This window comes from Phaenicophaeus curvirostris, chromosome 14, assembly GCF_032191515.1.
Source record: "Phaenicophaeus curvirostris isolate KB17595 chromosome 14, BPBGC_Pcur_1.0, whole genome shotgun sequence".
Classification (NCBI taxonomy): Eukaryota; Metazoa; Chordata; class Aves; order Cuculiformes; family Cuculidae; genus Phaenicophaeus; species Phaenicophaeus curvirostris.
Window position 1 is genome coordinate 18,167,265 of NC_091405.1, and position 19,866 is coordinate 18,187,130.

General features: G+C 56.1%; 1 protein-coding gene across 2 annotated transcripts in view; it reads right to left on the minus strand.

Moving 5' to 3' along the window:
- The window catches only part of WWP2 (WW domain containing E3 ubiquitin protein ligase 2), a 41,443-nt gene that overhangs the window by 7,890 nt on the left and 13,687 nt on the right, over positions 1-19,866 (minus strand). For both annotated transcript variants that reach the window (XM_069868227.1, XM_069868226.1), the window contains exons 7-14: positions 16,758-16,885; positions 13,533-13,749; positions 8,149-8,238; positions 6,329-6,503; positions 3,162-3,216; positions 1,214-1,295; positions 462-590; positions 101-179 (exon numbers count right to left, since the gene is read on the minus strand). In XM_069868227.1, coding sequence (XP_069724328.1) covers positions 101-179; positions 462-590; positions 1,214-1,295; positions 3,162-3,216; positions 6,329-6,503; positions 8,149-8,238; positions 13,533-13,749; positions 16,758-16,885 — 955 coding nt within the window. The remainder of the gene's footprint in view (positions 1-100; positions 180-461; positions 591-1,213; positions 1,296-3,161; positions 3,217-6,328; positions 6,504-8,148; positions 8,239-13,532; positions 13,750-16,757; positions 16,886-19,866) is intronic.

The following is a 19,866-nucleotide window of genomic DNA, read 5'->3' on the forward strand; positions in this document are numbered from 1 at the left end:
GCTCTCCCTGCCTGCGCCTGCCCAAAGGGTCAGGCTGTTCTTGCACCCACCCAGCCCAGCAGCCTCTAAGCTCCCCGGGCCCTTCAGCTGCTCTACTCACGTGGCAGAGGAAGCGGAACTGGTGGTACTTCCAGCGAAAGCTCCGGTCATACGCCCCTGGGGAGCCACCCTGCTTGCTCCTGCAAAAGCAGCACAGGCTTTGGCTCAGCATCCTCCACTGCTACAGCACAAGCTGCCCCAGCAGCCTCATTGCTCACCAGGCAGGAGGAACATCTCCAGGGTGCAGCTCTGCTTCATCAGAGCCAAATGTGAGTCCCTAAACCCGCTACTTGGCTTCCCTGCAACAAAGCTGACCCAATCCTCCCGCTCCATGTCACGACCACAGAAGGCACAAGCTATGAACAGGCAGCTCAAGTCCCAGCTCCCAGTACACAGTGAGGGGCCCAGCCCTAAGTGCTTACCCAGACTCAAACCCAGGCCGTGGGTCCTTGAAGGTGGTGGTGCGAGTGTTGTGGTCCACAAAGTAGCGTACACCCTCATTCGTGTACTTCATCTCCCAGCCGGGCGGCAACGGCGGTTCCTGGATCATCCTGCCAACAAGGAAGGGGTTATTGGACATGAACCTCAGGCATCTCTCGTCCTGAACTGAGGCCCTCTGAGTGGCTGCCCTTGGGGACCACCTTCCGTTTGCAGCTCCGTGCCAGGCAAAAGGAAGGATTCGTGGTACTAGATTACCGAGCACTTGTCTGTGCCCCAAGGTTGAAGCCCTACTCAGCCACGGCCAGCACAGGAGCAGCCACAGCTACGGCTTTGCTCTCTGCAGAAGAGGTGGCCTCAGTGGACACTTGGACTAGGTCCTCAGCTGGGGCAGGTCTCTGAAGTGCTGCAACCCAGGGCTCTCAGAAGCCCAAGCAGAGCCCTGCGGGAAGGTGACAGGGCGAAAGAAAAGCCCCTTTTTCTCCCTAGAGAGCTCTGCAGTGCTTCCATTGCCTGCTCTGCAGTTCCAGGGATTTCTTCTTCTCTCCCCTCAGGTCCCACAGGCAGGAGAGCTCCCAAGGGCTGCAGAGCCCAACTCTCCTGGGCCCAGCACTGCCTGCAGTTCTCAGTGCCCGCTCGGATGCCCAGCGAGGACAGCTCTCAGCACTCAGTAGCCCATCGCATGGACCTTCAGGAACCGCAAGCCTCCCCCCTGCTCTCCCTGCAGGCTGCCTACCCCTGCGTGCGAGGGTCTTCCCACTGGGTGGTCCGTGTGTTGTGGTTCACGTAATACACTCGCCCATTGTCCTGTCTCTTCTCTAAGAGAAAAGGGAGAGGAAACGTTAGCTGGAGCATGCTGGCCAGCACTGACTGCCACCCTAACCCTGGCAACAGCCCTGCCCTTCCCAGCTCATGAGAAGTTTGTCAGCTCTGGCCATTCCAGATCTCTCCAGCGCTGTCTTGGCTTGTTGGGAAAAGGTTGATAAAGAACCCTGTATTTCCTGCTGCCAGAATGGCATGAGAGGCGTGCTCAGCCAAACACCTCGCTGGACAGGCAGCATATGCACCCTCCTTGGACATGTAGTGTCCTGCAAACACTGCATCCCTCCAGGTGGATCTGCAGCTGCTTTCTCAAATGCATCCGAACTCCCTGCACGGCCCTGCGGCTGCACAGCTCATGCACACCCACACCTCCCCCTGTTGTGCACAGGCACATAACAAGCACACCACTCACACCAGAACCACTGCCTGACCCCGTTTATGCCCACAGCCTCACAAACTTCTCGCACAAAGGCCTCCCAGCACATTCTCCCTGCCTGCTCTCCACCCCACGTGCACTGCACGCTTCCCCAGGTAACCCCTGCTACCTGCACACTCAGAACAGCAAGTGCCTCCCAGCCATGCGCCCTGGCCCAGGGGTGATCCTGAACCCGCTCCCCACCTCACCAGCCCCAAGGCACCTGCACCCTCTGCTCATATCCCTCCTCTTGTCCTGCCTGCCGCCACCACACTGCCTCTCTCCAGCCACCCCCCGCGCACACCCATGCACGCTCGCTGCCTCCCACCAACACGTGTGCCCCACACACAAACACACCTCCTCCCTCCACGTGCCTGCGTCACTCCCCACACACACGGCCCTGCTCCATGCCGCCAGGGACACCCGGCACGCACGCCCTCTTGTCACCTCCTGGCCACCACGGCCCCCTCACTGTGTTCCCCTCCCAGACCAGGGGAAGCAGCCCCCAGGCTGTGGCTCTGGCAGATCCCACATGGAATGAGCAGGACTGCATCTACCCCAAGACCCCATCCCTGCCAGGGATCCCCACCCCGGGGTGCTCGGCCCCGTGCAGAGCTGTGCCTCCCCCCGTCTGCTCAGTTGATGCTGGTGACAGGGCCCCTCTCTTCCCACCTCGCCGGCGCCGGACCACCCAGCATGGCAGCAAAGGCTCCATCCCTATCCCCATCCCTCCCTCCCCTTGGAGACAACTTTAGCAGCTTGGTTCCCCTCTGTCCTGCTCCCAGCTCCCCATGGCTTTAACCCCTTCTCTTGCCCCCTGCCCAGGAGCATCCCAGTCTGCCCTCTCCAGGGATGCTCTCCCCACGGAGGGCGCCTCTCAGCCCTGGAGATGGCAAAGGGACCTTGCTAAACATCCCAGCGCACAACACTGGGGCCCTGGGGGCAGGACAGCCAGCCCTGCTCCTGCCAGCCCCTATCCCAGCTGCGGGCAGAGCATCCCCGGAGGCACGCACAGCACCAGGATCCATCCCTGCTTGTCAGAGGAGGGGCCCAGGGACAAGCGAGGGGTTGGATTCCCAACCTCTCCTCCCCTGTCCTAAGGAATAACCACAAGCTCTTCTGCATTCAGTAGCTGAGAGAGACTGGGAACTCCTCCAGGAAAACGAGAAAAAGGAAAAAAAGCTGGATTTCCAATCAGAGATTGTGCTAATCACCGGCAGATTCAGCCCCACATGCAGCAGAGTGCAGGGAACGCTGCCTCCCCAGCCACCATTCCCATTAATGCCAGGGATGGGAGCGAAGGAGCCGCTGACACCACCGTCCTCCCCGCAGGACAGGCAGGATCCTGCTCCGGGTGACAGAGAAGCATCCCTCGTGGGCTGTCTGTGTCCCTGGTGGGCTGTCTGGTGAGCGCGGCGGCAGGCAGGTGAGGCAGCTCAGTACTTACCCCAGCCAGGAGGAAGGGGACCAAGAGGATCATTGTCGGATGGGGCGCCGGACGACTAGAGACAACAGAGAGGGCAAACACAAAATAAAAACCAAGGCAGGGACGCCTGGGAAGAGCGAAACGCAGAGGTGAGCCGTACAGCCCCTGCTCCCACTTGCCTCCCCTTGGCTTGCTGCTCCCAGAGAACTAAAAAAAACCTCAGGAGCTCAAGGAGGGTTAAAAAAAAAAAAAAGAAAACAAAAAAAGCACAAACTAAACAGAAGCTGAGGCAGCCAAGGGGGTGGCAGGGCAGGGGCTGCGCCGCACGGAGGGGAGCGGGACGACGCAGCTGAGTCCAGATGTGTGCGGCTGCTCGGCTCCCGCCGTCCCCGGCGGCTGTCCCCACCAGATACACCTCCAGCCTCCTCCAAGAACCACACACAAGAGGGGAAAAAATATCGCAGGCCTTTCCAATGAAATCATTCCCACAAGCCCTGTCCACGCCCAGCGCTTCCTGGCGGGCTGGCGGCCCCCTCCTCCCCGGGCAGGGTGCGGGATGCGGGATGCGCTTGCACTGAGGCCACATTCATCCCAAGCAGACGGGCGGCTCCGCACCCCGCCACCCCCCCAGCAGGTTGGGGGCCGCTGCACAAAGCACCTTTTTTCTATGCCTGGGGCGGGCAGAGCCAGCAGCCATCACCTAGCCTGAACCAGGGGATGCCCGGGATGCAGGGCGCAGGCGGGAGCGAGGCCCCGCTGTCCCCGTGGGGGTGAGCTCCCCATCTCCAGGTCCACTCAGGGTCCCTAGGGATGGAGGCACAGGTTTGGGAGAAAAACAAGGCCTGCCAGTGCTTTTAATGGTTAAATAAGAAACTCATTGTTACCAAAAAGTCATTTTCATTGCACCACCTGAAGCCCGGCTGGAGCGGGGCCAGCGTCCCAGCCCTCCACACTGAGGATCGGAGTCAGCCTGGGCTCAGGAAACATCACCCGCAGCCAGGCTCATCCTTCCCACCCGGGCATGGGAGGCAGCTGCCAGTCTGCGGAACGGCTCCTATTCGGGCTGGCAGGGCCCTTGCCACGACAGCCACCAACACTTGAGGCAGCCCACAGCAGCTCCGCACACCGGGGATGTCCTGGGACATGCCAGGGACGGTGTTGGCACAGTCTGTGCCTCCCGGAGCTTTATTGTACCAGACCCCGTGTGCCAGGATGGGGGGGCAGCGGGCAGTGCCCCAGCAGCAGCCAACTGGGCACAGCATCCTCAGCTCCCTCCCTGCCCAGAGACACAGTCGATTCACACCCAAAGGTATCACCTCACTGTGACCCAAAAATAACTAATTAAAACTAACAGGGCAGATAGACAAGAGCCCAGGGCAGAGGTTCAGGGAGCCAGCTCTCCTGGGAACAACCCAGAGACCCCTTGGTACACGGGATGCTGCACTCAGGCACAGCCCGGGGAGCCCCGAGGGCTGCACCCCAGCCCCTCAGGCCACAGCTTACTGCAGCGGCTGCATGGAGAGGGCTCCGCGTTGCTCACCATCTCCCCATTCTCCTCTCCCAGCAAACAGGGCAGGAGATGGGAGAACAGAGCAAAGTAGAAACCCCCTGTGGGGAAGGAGGCAGAACAAGAGCCATTGCCACTGGCGGCAGAGAGCTCGAAACAAAAAGTACAACCGTTTCATGAGGCTAAATTTGGAGCCCGGGTCCCTCCCTCTGCGCTCCAAGGAGCCTGGCCAGGGCGAGTCGCACAGCACTGGAATGGGTCCAAGCTGGCACTGGCAGAAGCGCGAGTGAGCGACAGGCCCGGAGCACCATTTGGCCTCCAGTGGAAGCCCCATCCCGTGCACCCCTCCACACTGGCCCTGCCAACCACACGCTGAGCAGCACATGCAGGCAGCAGAATTGTGATGGTCCAGCTCCTGCTGTGAGCCTTGGACAGGCTGGCAAGCTCTCTGGGGAGAGATGAAGAGGAGGAGGAGAGGAGCAGAGCAGCTTCCTACCCCACAAGGGAGAGGCCCCGGCTGTGTCTCGCACAGAGCGGCACCAGAGCACAGACTCTACACAACCGCTCTGCCTGCACCCCCTCCCAGAGGACATCTGAGCTCCTCGCCGGAGTGCAGAGTTTGCACCAGCGCTAACAGTGCTGCTGGGACACATCAGCCTCCTGGCTTTCTCTGAAAGGAGTTAAACATCAATGGGAAGTTGGTCACCCTGCTCTGCCCACCTTCACTCCGCATCTGCCCCACCAGAGCTCTCTGTCTCCTGGCACGAGCTGTGTTCTACACCCCAGCACAGGCTCCGCGAGGCACAGGGCCGGCTGACGGCAGAGAGCACTTGGAAATCAGCATTCCAAGAGGTGGAAACACTCCAGGAACTGCTCACCCTGCAGCACAACTGCTGCCAGCACGGTCCTGGTTATCACAGGGTGCTCGTCACCACTGGAAGCCGGGTCCTGGCTCCAGCAGCAAAGCCAAGGCTTGGGCAGAAGTGGTCTCTGCCCAGGAGCTGTTGCTCTGCAGGCCTGTTGAGAGACCACTCCCCAAGCAAGGAAATGCAGCTACTCTGCCCAAACCAGGAATGAGGGAAAGAAACAGAGAGCGAGCAGGAGGGAGCCCACCAAGCCCAGCAGCGCTCGTTCCTTGTGCTCTCTGGTACCCTGACTCTTGCAGCCCTCACCATGCCAGCATTTGCACCCTGGGTGTGCAGCTACTGCTGTTGATCCCTGCTGCCACCCCGGGCCCAGCTCAGCGTCCTCAGTCCTACAGAGACTTGGGGAGGGACAAGCTTTGCCCCAAGAGCCTCCCTTCACGTAACAGAACAGGCTTCCTCAGCACATACCCAGCTCCAACAGCACACACCAAGTCCTGTAAACCTCCCAGGTCAGCAGTAATGCTTGGCTGACAGGAGCCGAGGGAGAAAGTGCATGTCTAGCCACGCTGGCACTGAAGGGACGCTGGGAACAGGCTGCTGAGGACACCTCCCAACACACTTCAGGGCCATGCAAGCTGTTTTATAAAAAGAAAGTTACTCCCACAGGGTTCTCTGCACACGGAAGAGGAGCTTGAGCACTCTCCTGTCCGAGCTGAGCTCGCCAAGCTGAAAGACTCCACACCAAGTGGCCAGCCCAGCTGAGACCAGTGGGAGAGCCATGTGAGACCACGACCACCACAGCCCCCAGCTCTCACCTGGTACAGGAATCTTTGGCTGAACTGCTGCATTGCTCCTTGGAGCTGGTTTCGCTGGGACTGCCACTGCTCATAGTTCCTGACATACTCTGCCGTGGGGCGCTGCCACGTGGTGGTGCGGGTGTTGTGGTCCACATAGTAATACCTGCCTCGAGGATCCACGCGCTTCTCCCACCTGAAAACACCAGAGGAAGATGTCACAGTCTGTTCTCAGACAGCTCAGGGCGTCCTGCTGGCAAGTGCCTCCAGCTGCCACGTGGCAACCCAATCCCAGCAATGGTGTGAAGGTGGCAGAAAGTGACCCTGAGGGGTCAGGAGGCACAGCAGAAGGCACAGACCATGGTAGTACCACGCAGAACCTCCCATTGCCCTTGCCGGAGAGCTGCCCCTGGGGCCCTGGACAGGCAGCAGCACTTGAGATTATCCAGCTGCTGCCCCAGAATGTGTTGAAAGCACGACTGAGTGGAGTGCTGGGTTGTGAGCCCCTTCCCCAGCCACCACGTTTCCCCACACAGAGGCTCAGTAGAGGATTTGTGGTTGAGTTCTGTGTCTCGGAAACTCAGGCAAGAAAAGCAGCTGACAGTCCTCTGAGGGAGAAAGAGCCAAGAGCTGCTGGGGCCCTAGGGTCCAGCTCTGGAGACTGTGATTTTTCCTTTCAGTCTGAGACCACAGGCTGACTTCAGACACTTGCTCTCCTCTCACAAGACTAAGACACCCTTTAACACGAGGGCTCCATTCCCAAGTCCAGCAAAATCACCAGTTTCACAGCTGAAGGACAAAGATCCACCAGAAGGAAATACAAGAAAGTAGTAAGACTTGAAGCAGCTGCCTGCAAGGGCACATGAAGCCTCGATGGGTTGCCTAGACAGTAGCAAAGTTCACACCAAGATGCCATAAGCACTCCCTCAAGGCCGCTGACCTCCAGCAGATGTAAGGCACCAGGCTGAAGACCAGAGGGAGAGAGCATACCTGGGGTACTTCCAGGTAACAGCCTCCCTCTTTTAACACTACACAGATCTCAAGCTGCTGTAGGATCAGAAAGTGGCTGCAGAGATCACAATTTAACTGAAGGGAGAGTGTGCCCACAGGAATCAGGAGGCTCCCATGGAGGAAAACAGGACAGGCTTGTATTTCAATTTCACACATTGCATTGGTGGCCAAAGCACACTTCAGGCATTCCAGCCTTGAACACACTCAGTCTAGAGAACAACAGCAGTTCAGCTGTATCGAGTTCTCTGCTTTTAGGAGCACAAAGAAGTGAGAATTCAACAAGCTTCTGGAAAGCACGTGGTCCCCATGGCTACACACAGCCTTTATGACCTGAAGACTGTTTACTCCTGCAAATGAAAGCACAGCCCTCCCGGACACGAGTTTTACAGAATGCTTCCTGCAGGTCTTGTGGAGCTGAGCAGCACCACCTTCTCAAGCACAAATAGCTCCCAGCTTGACTGAGAACATGGGAGACCCCTGTGAGAGAGTCTCAAGGTTTAGGGAATCCCGAGTGTGTCACTGCTGTGACAGAGGCTGTGACAGAGGCTGTGCTGCTGCTCGTATGTTCAATGATTTCCACAAACTGTTTAAAAGAACAATGTTCAAAACACAAGAGATGAGATAGCTTTTTCCTTTCTACAAACACTGAAAAGACCTTCCTGAGGATCCAGGGTGTATTTTCAGGCCACTGAACACTTGGTAACCTCATCCCATGTTTTTTTTAGGAATGAAAAGACCTTCCTGCTACCAGTCTGCTTCTCCCCTTTTGTGCAGACTCCAGTGGATTGGATACAGCGTGTGAGGTGCTAGCTGTTCCCAGAGCCGCTTACCCTGGAGGAAGAGGTCTCTCCCACGTGGTGGTCTTGTTGTTATGGTCTACATAGTAGATTCTACCATTAGGCAGCTCTCGCTGCTCCCACCTGCAAGAAAAAAACCCCAAAAACATCATGAGACAGTTAATACGTGCTGGTACAGACAGTGAACCCTGGCTGAGGTGGAGCTACCAAAACAAACTGTCCTCTGTGATGCCAGTCACAGCGGTGTGTGCGCAGGGGCAGGACTCTGTCCCCACCACGCCAGAGCCAGCTAGGGAGAACAGCACCCAGAGAGGATGTGGAAGAAACCTGAGGCAAAGGGGATGGCACCTGTCCTGTCCTCGAACACGGAGGTGAAACAAAGGGGTTCTGCAGCAAGAAGCAACGTGGATCCAACAGCCTCAGCCCCTGCATCTGCAGGGCAGCGAGAGCTGCAGTCTTGCTACACATAGCACCAAGAGACTTTGCAGGCACCTTGATCTACTCTAAATCACCCCGAAACAGCTTCCATAGGAAACCTCTTTGCGTGTGTGCCCTTATGCTCAGACTGCACCTGTGTGGCTCAGCTTCCCCTATGGATCAGTGAGCTGTGAATAATTAATAATCACCTTATTACTAAGAATGTCCAGAAAGCTGCATCTCGTGGATTAGCAAGCCTACCTCCTCGCATTGCTTAGCTACCATGTTCTAACCTTTATTTAAAATAAAGAATGAGAGCAGGCCTACACAGCAGTTGCTCAGCCTGCCAGATAAAATGATCAGAGATGTCCTGCGGCAGTTTGCTTGCTGAAATGAGGCTTAAGTTGGAGCAAAAATTCCTAATTTCCTCCCAAAAGTAGGAGGGTCGGCGTAAGATTTCATATAGGGTCAGTTCTGTGCCCTGTGAGTTTTTGATGTAGTTTTTGTTTGGTTTCTGTGTTTAAAGAGGAGCCTTTGAGTTTGGGCTGGGGCTGCGTTTTCCCCTTGGCAGCCCTCCTACTCTCTGCTGACAGATACCGCTCAAAAACATCACATGGCCACAAGGCACTTGGTTCAGAGGTGGTCCCTGAGGGGAGCCGGTGCACTAGGGAGGCCTGGCTTTACATGGCCACACTGAAAATCATTCTTTGCCTTAATTAATTCATGAAAGTGTACGCGCTGGCAAAGGTAAAAGCTCTGTGGAGCACCATGCTTTCCTGTCAGCTTTTATTCTGCAAAAGAGAGAGGCAAGCCAGCAGCTGCTGACAGATAAAGTGTTCTCCTGCCACCCTTCTGCTACCACAGGGCCCCCTCCTGGTTCAATCTTCAGTCTCAATTAATCATCACAAAAAGCCCTAGGAAATTAATGTACCAGCTTCTGTTGTGACAGCAAGGGAACAAAGCTGGGCTCGGAGAAAGCAAACTGCCCTTAAGGAAGGGACACACTGAGCGCTAATGCCCCATCACCCAGGCTCACACCATCCCTATCCATCCTCAAACCTCCCCAGGGGACAAGGAAGCCACCAGTCACCTCAGCCACAGGCACACACAGGCTGCGACCATAAGTCAGGTGCTTCACAGCCTTGGCACTGCTCTCAAAAGAGGTGGGAAGGCAAAAACAGCGAGAGCTTCCGCTGCTTTTCCAAGCTCTGGTGGCTTGCCATCAGCTGGGGATCCCAACAGTCCAGCAGCCACACAGGCAGCCTGGAAAACCTCTGCCCTGGGTGGAAAGCAATTGTGTACTCGGAGATAAGAGTGTCAGCTCCCTTGAAGGTGAAAGCTAGACTCAGGATTCAGCTGAGAGAGACTCTAACCCAAGTCAGAGCCGCTAGCTTCACTCCTATGGGCTTCTCAAAAGCCCTGTCAACTTAATGAGTCTGCAGAGAACAGGTAACACCTGCAGATAGAAGCTAGGAGTCAGCAGCACCGGATCTTTCTCATCCCTAGAACAGATCTAGGACACCAGTGGTAATCTCTGATGAGAAGAGCCCAAGGCAGGATCCACTGCACCCACAGGACAGCTTTGACAGAGGGGCTGCCAACAGCGCCCAAAGGAAGGATCTGAGAGCAGACCCTACAAACAGGTGACAAGCTCGCAGGCTCCTCAGGTCAGCACCTCCCTAGTGATGAGAAAAGTAAATTTGCTGAGGGCTGCCTCGCCCTATGAACGAGGAATCACCGCCATTAAACAGCGAGCTGTGACAAAGTTATTACTGCTGACACTCAGCAACAACCTCAGAAACAGAGGCACTGGGGACAACCGTGCTCAGACCACCCTGTCAAGCTCTTCTGCATCCCACCTGCCACCCCAAAAGGGACGCAGCTCAGGGAAGTGCATGACAACAGGCTCTTCTTCTGGAGGCCTCAAGCTCAACCAGCATTCCTCCTCCGTGTCCGCTGCCACATCATCACTAGCAAGGAAGATCAGCAGTTTAGTGAGCACTGGATGGTGGGAGCCCTCATCCACGTGCACCACGACGGCTCGGCCCCGCTAGCTCCCCTCTGACTGCCCACAAGGCTTGCAATGGCAGTGGATATGGGGAGCCATGGATGATGTGAAGTGGCAGTGCTGAGGCAACCCTGCAGTCCAAATAAAACGCCCTCCTTATGTAAGAAACCACAGCCCCAGCCTTCTGCCAGGCAGCATAATGTACCTCTTTGTACGGGCAAGACAGTGCCGTGTGTACACACCACGCTAACGACCGTCTGTCCCTCGCGCGGAATCATCACTGATAGGAACCAGATGCAGGAGCCAGCAGCTCTCGTGCCCTCCCCCCTTTCACTATCAGTCTGCTCGCAAACCTCTAGGTGACAACCAGGACCCTGCACCAAAGGCCTCGAGAGCTGTGACCGGCTGCTCCTGTGCCACACACACTCATTGGCCTCACAAGGAAACATGCTCTGGCCAAGCCAGAAGGATGTGAAGGAGATTCTGGAAGTATTTAGAACACCTTCCAGCACCCTCCAGCCCCTAGAACAGACTCCTGCTTGTGTGAGATGCCTTTGTGCCTGCCACATCTGCTGCAGATGTTCAGAGACGGCTATCTGAGCAGAATAAATAGCTCTGAATCCCCACATGAACCCAGCCGCTCCTGACTCCATCTGCACACAGCCTGGCACGAGCAGGGTGGCTGGGGCTCCGTGCACCCATCAGCACGCAGCGAGGAAAAGCTGCCACCCCTCCTGACGCTGAAGGGAAGCTGAGCATGAGTGCTCTCCACACTCCAACAGATGAAAGGAGACACTCAGAGAATGAGGCAGGTCTCAGGCAGAAAGCAGGAGGGACGTGACGGCTTTCCGGCTCTTGAGCACTGGAGCGAGTAGCAGCTTTGCAGGAGACATCGCTCCTGCAGGAGCAATGCCTCCTGGACTCCACTGCACTCTGTACAGCTGTTCCCATGGGAGCTGGGCCAGCGAGGGGCTACGTTGCATTGCTTTCAGCTCTGGCAGCAGTGTGCTCTGCAGAAGCGGCCTGGGTTTGTCTGCATCTCTTCTGCCTGACACATCGCTGCCTCCACCAGCCCTGCCAGCCGCATCCCCATCTCCCAAGCTGGGCCCCAAACCACTAGTCAAAGCAATACTCTGGTGTGGTGAGTCGGCCAAAAATCAGCTGCCCTAGCTCAGGTCTCGGGAGATCCCCAGAAGCTCATTCATACCGCCCCAGGGCCACAGCTCCTTGTGCAATCTCTGTTTGTGCAAATCCCTGTTAGCCCATAACCTGGTCTGGCAGCTCTCGGAGCTGGGCTGACATCGTGGAGACCTCAATGGACTCAATTCTCATCTCTCCTTCACCTGGGAAGATCTTGATATTTGGCCTCCACTTGACCATACAGGCCAGCTGCTATCCAAGCCAGCCCAGCACAGGCAGGGAACTCGGACGGCACAAGCAAGAAGCTGCTGCCCTCTTGCCCTTCTACAGATCCTACAGTCAGGACAAGGAGAGATAGATACACAAACTACTTATCAAAGGCCTCCACAGATCTAAATTCCACAAGCTCAGCCTAGAAGTCAGCTCGCTACTCCCTTGCTGCTCTTCTCCAGCCGTGTCCCAAAGCACAACAGTTTTATCCACCTCCCCTCTCAGACATGCACAATTTTCTGCTGTGAGAGCACTGCAGGGAGATGGGCACAGGGAAGACATAAGCCACCCTTCCACCCAGCTGGACTGGCTAAATCCAAGCCTGACCCATCTTAGAAAGCAGGGCTTGCAACCTCCCCAGGTCTCCAGAAACCCTAATCGTGAGATATCCACGGGCTTCTCTCCATCTTGGGAAAGAAACAACAGCCTTTTTCCACCTTGGGCTGTGAAGAGGTGGGGAAAAGAAGACTCTCAGTGTACCTGGTAGGAGCAGAAAAGGGCATAAGCTCTGACTGGAATAAAGACCTTTTTCAGAGCGCTGGACTTTTCCAGCTGCCTGGAAACAGGAAGCGCCCAGGCCGGAGAACAGAAACCCTCACACACCCCGCATAAAGGCACACTGAGCCGTTAACCCTAATTACCTGTGACTGACACACAAGTGAGGCCCTGACCTTCCAGGCATTGCCTCAGCCAAAGGAAAATAAACAGCTCCCTTCATACCAAACACAAGCCATTTTCAACCCCCGCCCCTCCACACTTTGCATTCGCAGTCCAGAATTAAAGGTGTCTGAAATGCAGGGGGAGAAGGACCCAGCTGCAGCAGGGAGAGGGGCTGAGCCCAGAGCCTGCTGGCCGCCCCACCGAGAGCCAGAGTGGCCCTGGCACCGCTCAGGCAGCCCCAGCTCTCCTCTCAACCCTTCCCCACATCCCAAGGAGGAGGAGGACGCAGAGCATCTGCACCAGGGAGAGGAACAGGCACAGCTATGTGGGGCTCCTGCCCTCCTCCCCCAGCAGTGCCCAATGCCTCCACAGTGTCTCTGGAGGGCACGTTCACATCCTCCTGCTCAGTGGGAGCTTTCTGGAAATCCACATTCACTCTGTCACGGATTTTCCTGACGGGTCCCTCATGCAGCCCCAGGAGAGCAGAGGACTCTGCTGCTCCCCTGGGCACAGACACTGAAAGATTGCTTGCTGCAAAGACATCATTCACTGTTTATTACCCCAGAGACCCACAGCAAACACAGATCAGATCCCAGCCCAGAGGACGAGAGAGGAGTTTGCAGACCAGATGGCTCAGACTAGGGAGGACAGGCTGTGTCCAGGGAGTGGGGGCACAAGGATCCCCGACAGGCACTCCCAGGCCCTCTCTGCTCTGCTGAGCACCAACATTTCCGCTGGTTCCCAGTGCAGCACAGCCCCTCCGTCAAACACTCTCTTCTTCCAGCATGCAGCAGTGCCTCAGTGTGCTCCTGTCCCCCCAGCCACCCTTCTAGGGCTGTGCCTCCCTCCCCGAGGGCCACAAGCACTAAGTCTGCTGGCCCTGTGAGGAAAATAAATGTCTTGAGCAGAAGGCAGAGCTTACCCAGGGGGCAGAGCATCCAGGGCTAGCGCTGCTGCCCGGGCCGGTGGGGCACTGGAGCTGGAGGCCGCCTCCTCTGCCTCTCCAGAGCTGGGCAGGGCAGGAGGGGCAGGTGTGACGGAGCTGTCAGCCGTGCTCGATGCCACTGGGGTCGGTACGGTCGCTCCCGCTGCCGGCCTTTCCTCTTCAACATCCACAGCACCTGCTGCATCTCCATTCACTACAAAGGCAGAAGGCAGAGACGTTAGCACCCAGAAAGGGTATGTACCCAAGGCTGGCACCCAAGCAGCCCTGGAAGCAGAGCACGTGATAGGTGGCAGCTGCTACCACCCAAGCACGGGGCTCGCAGTGCTCCCAACCTGCAGCAGAGGCATCACCTCCTTCACCCAGCAGTCAGATCCCTCTGTGAACCGCTGCTTTTTGCCCCGAGACAAAAGCAGAGGGTACTTTGCATTTGTGCTCGGAATCTTTTCTGTCACTTGCAAACACGCTGTGTGTCGGATGGGAATTCAGGGAATGAACAGGAGTGTCTGGCACAGCTCCCTCCCAGGCAGAGGGAAGTCCAGGCTGAGCAAGTCAGCTGCACCAGGAAGAGCTAAACGCTGCTGGATTCCACTGAACTTTTGGAAAAGGAAGGGGAAAGGACAGAGCAAAGGAAAATTACAAAGAAAACTGATGAGGAGGAAAATGCAGACCGAAAAATGAAAGGGAATTTGGTTGATGAATATTTATTAGCTAGCAAAAAAACCCTCAGACTTGGCAGTCCAGCACAGGATAACTTGCGCTACAAGACATCCTGGTTTCAGTGGCAAAGTAAAAGCACTAAAAACAAACCAGCAACAGGTAACAAAGAAGTAAGGGATGCAGACAGAGCTCCACAAGTTAGAGCTGAGAAATGCAGAAAAGAGTAAGGGAAATGCATCTACAAGCCCAAGGGTTTAGAAGTATTGTAGGAAAAACCTCACAACAGTATAAATCCCCCAGACGGGAGACTGAAGACCTACACACACTCTGCAGAAGAGGCAAATTATTCAAAATGCTTTTGCTCTGCAGCTGGGGGGTGGCAGGATTCCTCCAGCACCAGAGGAATCCTGGAACACAACATCAGCAACTAAAGAAGCCCCTCAGGCAGCATCTATGAGTGAGAAAGATTTCCAGGCCCACAGGCTCACAGCAACTTCCACCAGGGTCCTGCAAGACTCAGCTACAGAGCTCCCTGACTGCTACTCATTTCTAGCAAGCTTTGCTAAGGGCAGCTTTGGAAGCCCAAATCACATTGTGACAATCTTCAAAGGGAACCTGCAGAATGACCCAGGTAATGGCTTTGATCTCAGTCCTGCACAAAACAGGGGAAAAGCTAATCCAAAGTTCACCTGATAAGGAAGGGCTCCAAGGGGAACACAGCTAGGGCTGAGCAATGCAGCTGTGGAGGAAACACACCATCAAATAATCTCCTTTTATTGGCAGATGAAATTACAGCAGTATGTGACAAATGCACCAGCGACGTTCTTGCAACAGTCTGCTCAAAAAACAAGATAACGTCACCAAAGTGTACCAAACCGAGGAAGAGGATGGTTTCTAGAGGCATTCCACAAAGCAAGTGTCCAGCACTAATCCCAGCCACCTCAAACACTCATCTCCTCAGCCTCAAGTGTAAAATCATTGCTGACAGGACTTGCAGGGGACACAGAGGTTGGTGAGTGGTAAACAGCAATGAGACCAGCACAGTCATAAAGCCACAGGGGGAGGCTGGGGCCCAGCCAATAAAATGTGCTTTAAAACAAACCAAAGCCAAGGAGCCAAGTTGTACTCACGGGAATTCTAACACTGTCTACAACCTGAGGGAGTGTCCCCAGCACAGTGAGGACACTGGGAAGGGCTGGGTGGGCATAGGGGACACCACACAGCATTTGCTCCTGGTACAGAGCTGCACCAAACAGGGCAGAGACGAGCCACAGCCCCAGGGAGGGGAGAACAGACCAGAGAGAGAGCTGAAAGGCAGCATTTCACATCAGCCTTCCATTTCCCCACCTCCCTTCCCAAAATGGGTTTTGGCAAAATTGACATTGCGTTGCTCCAGGTTTTTCCAATGAAATGGAAAAAAGAAAATCTTCCTTTTGGGTTGAAGAAAACATTTCCTTCTACCCGAAACAAAGCACTCTGCTTCTCCTTCCAGGTCTCTGGCAAAAGCAACAGAAAGAACAGCACTGCCTGCAAAAGCAGTGCAGGGGAGAGGGAGATCCCACACTGCTCAGATGACTTCATGAGAGCCAGAGAAGGAAAACAGACAAACCGCTCGTAGCTTTGTAGTCAGGCACTCAGCAGGTCCCAGGCCGTTCCCTACAAGGTTCTTGCGGCTTGGTGGACAAACCCAGGAAAAGACAAGAGAAACCCCTCCAGAAATACCCTCTGGCATAAGAATCAACTCCCTTCTGAGAGGTGAGTTTGTGCCTTTTCTGATACTCGACAGACAGCTACTCCTGCCTGCTTCATAGAATCACAGAATGGTTTGGGTTGGAATGGACCTTAAAGCCCACCCAGTCCCACTCCTGCCATGTGCAGGGACACCTCCCACTGGATCAGGGGCTCCAAGCCCCATCCAACCTGGCCTTGAATCCCTCCAGGGATGGGGCAGCCACCACTTCCCTGGGCAACCTGGGCCAGGGCCTCCCCACCCTCATCATGAAGAGTTTCTTCCTAACACCTAATCTAAATTTTCCCCTTTCAATTTAAAACCGCTCCCCCTCGTCCTATCACCACACGCCCTCGTAGAAAGTCCCTCCCCAGCAATTCAAGAACACTTCTTCACAAATACTTCACAAGTGCTTTGGTAGGCAAAGAGCCCAAAACACTCTCACTGAAGGCTGATGGGCAGATTCAGCTGAACTTCCCCAAGCTTGAAAAAAGCCCACTCAGCTGTGATAATTTCTCCTTGCTCTGGCATCGGTGATGTTGCTGTCCCAGTATCCCTTTAAAAACCAGAGCTAGACGTAGTGTTTTGTTCAAGGGGATTCCAGAGAGGAGCCACAGAATTCATTCACAACAGGCAGAACAGACCCCACACCAGTGCATTCTGCAGAGCCACCCAGCTTATCAATAAAATCCATCAATTCACAGGGAGAAAATTCCCAGGCATTCCAAGATCTGTTATCTTAGCAGAAATTCATTTCCTCCCAAAAATTCAGCCCTGAGCTCTGTCCCCACCACCTCCCACGAGTGCTGGTTCACCTGTGCCGTTGGCCATGCTGGCGTGCTGCATGCTCTTGGCCTGCTGTCGGTGCCGGCTCCTGGCGCTGGGACTTTGCTCTCCACTCCCTGTGTTTTGCCTGGCCACTCCAACCGCATGTCGGTGCGTCCTGCAAGGGAAAGAAACATGGGAGGTGAGACACACCACTAGCTTCACAAAGAAAACCTTGCTCCTGCCTGTCTGCCTCGCTCTTGTGCTGCTCCTCACCCAGCACAGCCATCGGGGCATGCTGGAGCTCCCTTGCCACTGTGTCCCCACGGCCAGGGCAGCCCAATCCCTGTGGGCACAGTGCCTGCAGCTCCCTGCAAGCAAACTCTGCCCTCCAGCCACCTTGGGCCCCTGCAGCAGCCCTGAGGCATTCAGGAAAAGGCTGGGTTTTCACATTAAGAAGCCTGGTCATTACTGCAAGTGGGGAGAGGGACAGGGCAGGGGGTGAGGGAGGATGCTGCTTTCCCATGGCAGGGGGGCAGGGGAGCAGAGGCAGAGCCCGGCCACCTCCACCCAGATCCCAGCCCAGGGCAGCGGTCACAGAAGGTGAAGCCTGCAGACATCAGGAAGTTGGTTTGCCCCAGCCAAGTTCTCCCCTTAGAAGGGCAAAACCCGCAAACCGTCCCCACATCTCAGGGCTGGGCCTGGGAGGGGACAGCAGCTTGGCAGCAACAGGGCACAGCATCAGTCATGCCACCCTCCACAGCTCCAGCAAGGCCTCGGTTCCTCCCCCTCACCCCAAAGCTGAACTCCTTGGGGAGCGGCTCCTGACAACAGGCAGAGGAAGGGCTGGGATTGGGAGGAGATCTGGGAAAGCACGAGATGGTTGTTGAAAACAGATCAGATAAGAGGCACGAACAGAGCCGACTGCGAGCAGGAGCTGCTGAGGTTACTTCGATCAGCCATGGACCTTCCCAGGAGGGCAGCCCCATACAAGATGCTCCTTCAGACTCCTCATACACAGAACTCACCCCAGAAACCCTGGCTACAGCCAGGACACTGCTGCGTGCTGGGGATTTGCTTCGGCCACCAGCACATGGGGACTCAAGCAGTGATGGGAGCAGACTGAGCCCCTCTACACATGGTTAGGAGGTGAAGGTTGTCCCTCACCGCCCATCCAGGGGGCACACTGGCACCAAAAGCTGGCCAGGATCCACCTCCCCACGTTCACCAGTGGCAAGGCTGGGAGGTGGCACGGCCCCCAGAGCCCCGGACAGAGGGGAGCAGGCAAGTGGCACCACCAGCAGGAGCCAGTCTCACCGGGAGTGGCCCCTGAGGCACGGGATGGATCTGGTCCCTGCCCTTCTCAGCACAGATGAGCTCAGAGCTGTCCAGAGAGTTTTTAGAAACCAAAACAGGATGTTTCCAGGCTGCCAGCCGGCCACACAGGGTTACCAGGCCTGAATTAGCCAGCCTGCCGCCCAGTCCTCCTACGAGTGCTCCCATCTGGGCATTGTCTTTTAATAGATGCGTGGAAACAAACCCAGTGAGGCCACGTGAGAGCAGTGGGGCTGGGAGCGGGCTCTTAAAATAGGAGCAGGGAGAAAACAAGTCACAGCAAGGATGGGAACTGCCTCTCACAGCCATGCCGGTGGGACAGAGCAGGACATGCGGAGGGCAGCCCACCTCCCAGGCGGCTGGCAAGACCCTCACTGTCCCCTGTCCATCGTAGACCTCGGGTGGCTGCCCCACCACCCCTCCTGGGCCTGAGGCAGTGGAGCAGATGATGCTGAAGGGGGAAGTGGCATCAGCCAGAGTGACATCAACATTTCAGCTCCCCTGGCTTCTGCCAAGGCAGAGCCCACACACTGCAGAGGCTGACGTGAGCCCCGGGCATGAAACCCAGAACGGCTGCCTCCTCCCGCTGTGGTAGCCACAAGGTCCTGGAATGAGGCACCAGGAGAAGTGGCAGCACCAGTCTTGGTCTCACTCATCCCACCAGATCGCAAACCACAGCCGAAGGAGAGCAGAGCATGCAGCCAGGAGCCAGCACTGGCTGCAGAAGGCTGGGGCATCACCAGCGGGAAGCACAACCAGGAGAGCCAAGTGGGCAGAGAGGGCTCTGTTCCCAAAGCAGAGAGCTAAGAAACTCCCCCTGTCCCTGTGAAGAGGGGAGGAGGCAGCCACGTCCCCCACACACCCAGCCCTCATCCCTGCAGTGTCGTGAGCAGAGACAGCACCTGTGTACCCCACCCTGGAGCTGGGGCAGCACCCCACAGCACAGGGATGTGCAGCTAGCAGCTCTGGCACCTGGCTCCGAACCCCAAGACTCAGTTTATTCCCATTACCAACTCCTTCCAGCAACGGCAACTGGCAATCACAGCTGCCCTGGCCTTTCCCTGCTGCTGTGTCACACCAGAAGCCACATGCCTGGGGACATCCCGCAGCCACACGTGGCGTTTTGCAGAACAAGGGGTCTCACAAAGGGAAATCCTTTGTCCAAGTGACCCGGAGGAGTGTATCCCACCTACCCTCAGGGATGCTCATGCCACCACCAGCTGAACGGTGACTTTTGGACATCACATAAAAGGACAAAGCAAAGCACAAACCACTAAAAAAAATCACTTGAGTTCGCACAAGCTCATGACAGGCGGCAGCAGTTTTTCATGACCGTGCTCATATTGCGATACCCGACAGGACCTGCCAGCCAGAGCCTTCACGCAGGACGAGCAGCAAACCGAGCTGCTTTATTCCCTACTGTCAGAAGAGGTCCCTCTGGCCACCACAAGGCACACGGCGATTGTGGCAACTCTCTCAGCACCCGTGGGGAGCTCTGGCCTCTGCTTTCTCTCCACCTAGAGGGCTGTGGAATTTCACACCCCGCCACCAAGATTAGCAGCAAATCCCAAGATGACATTTGTTCAGGAGAAGAAAGAGAAGCCCTGACCAAGCAGTTTCCCTCGAGGGGACAGTGTAGAAATAGCTGAGGAGCAAAGAATGACCTTTTTCTTTCCATCCTGCCTGCGAGCAAGTTTGCCAGCATCCATCACCAAGCCCATGAAAATATACACGGCTCTGTGTATAAACAGAGCAAACATCAAACAGCATTCCCAAGTGGAAAGGACCCGTACTCCATTCCTGAGAAGGCAGCTGCCTCCACGG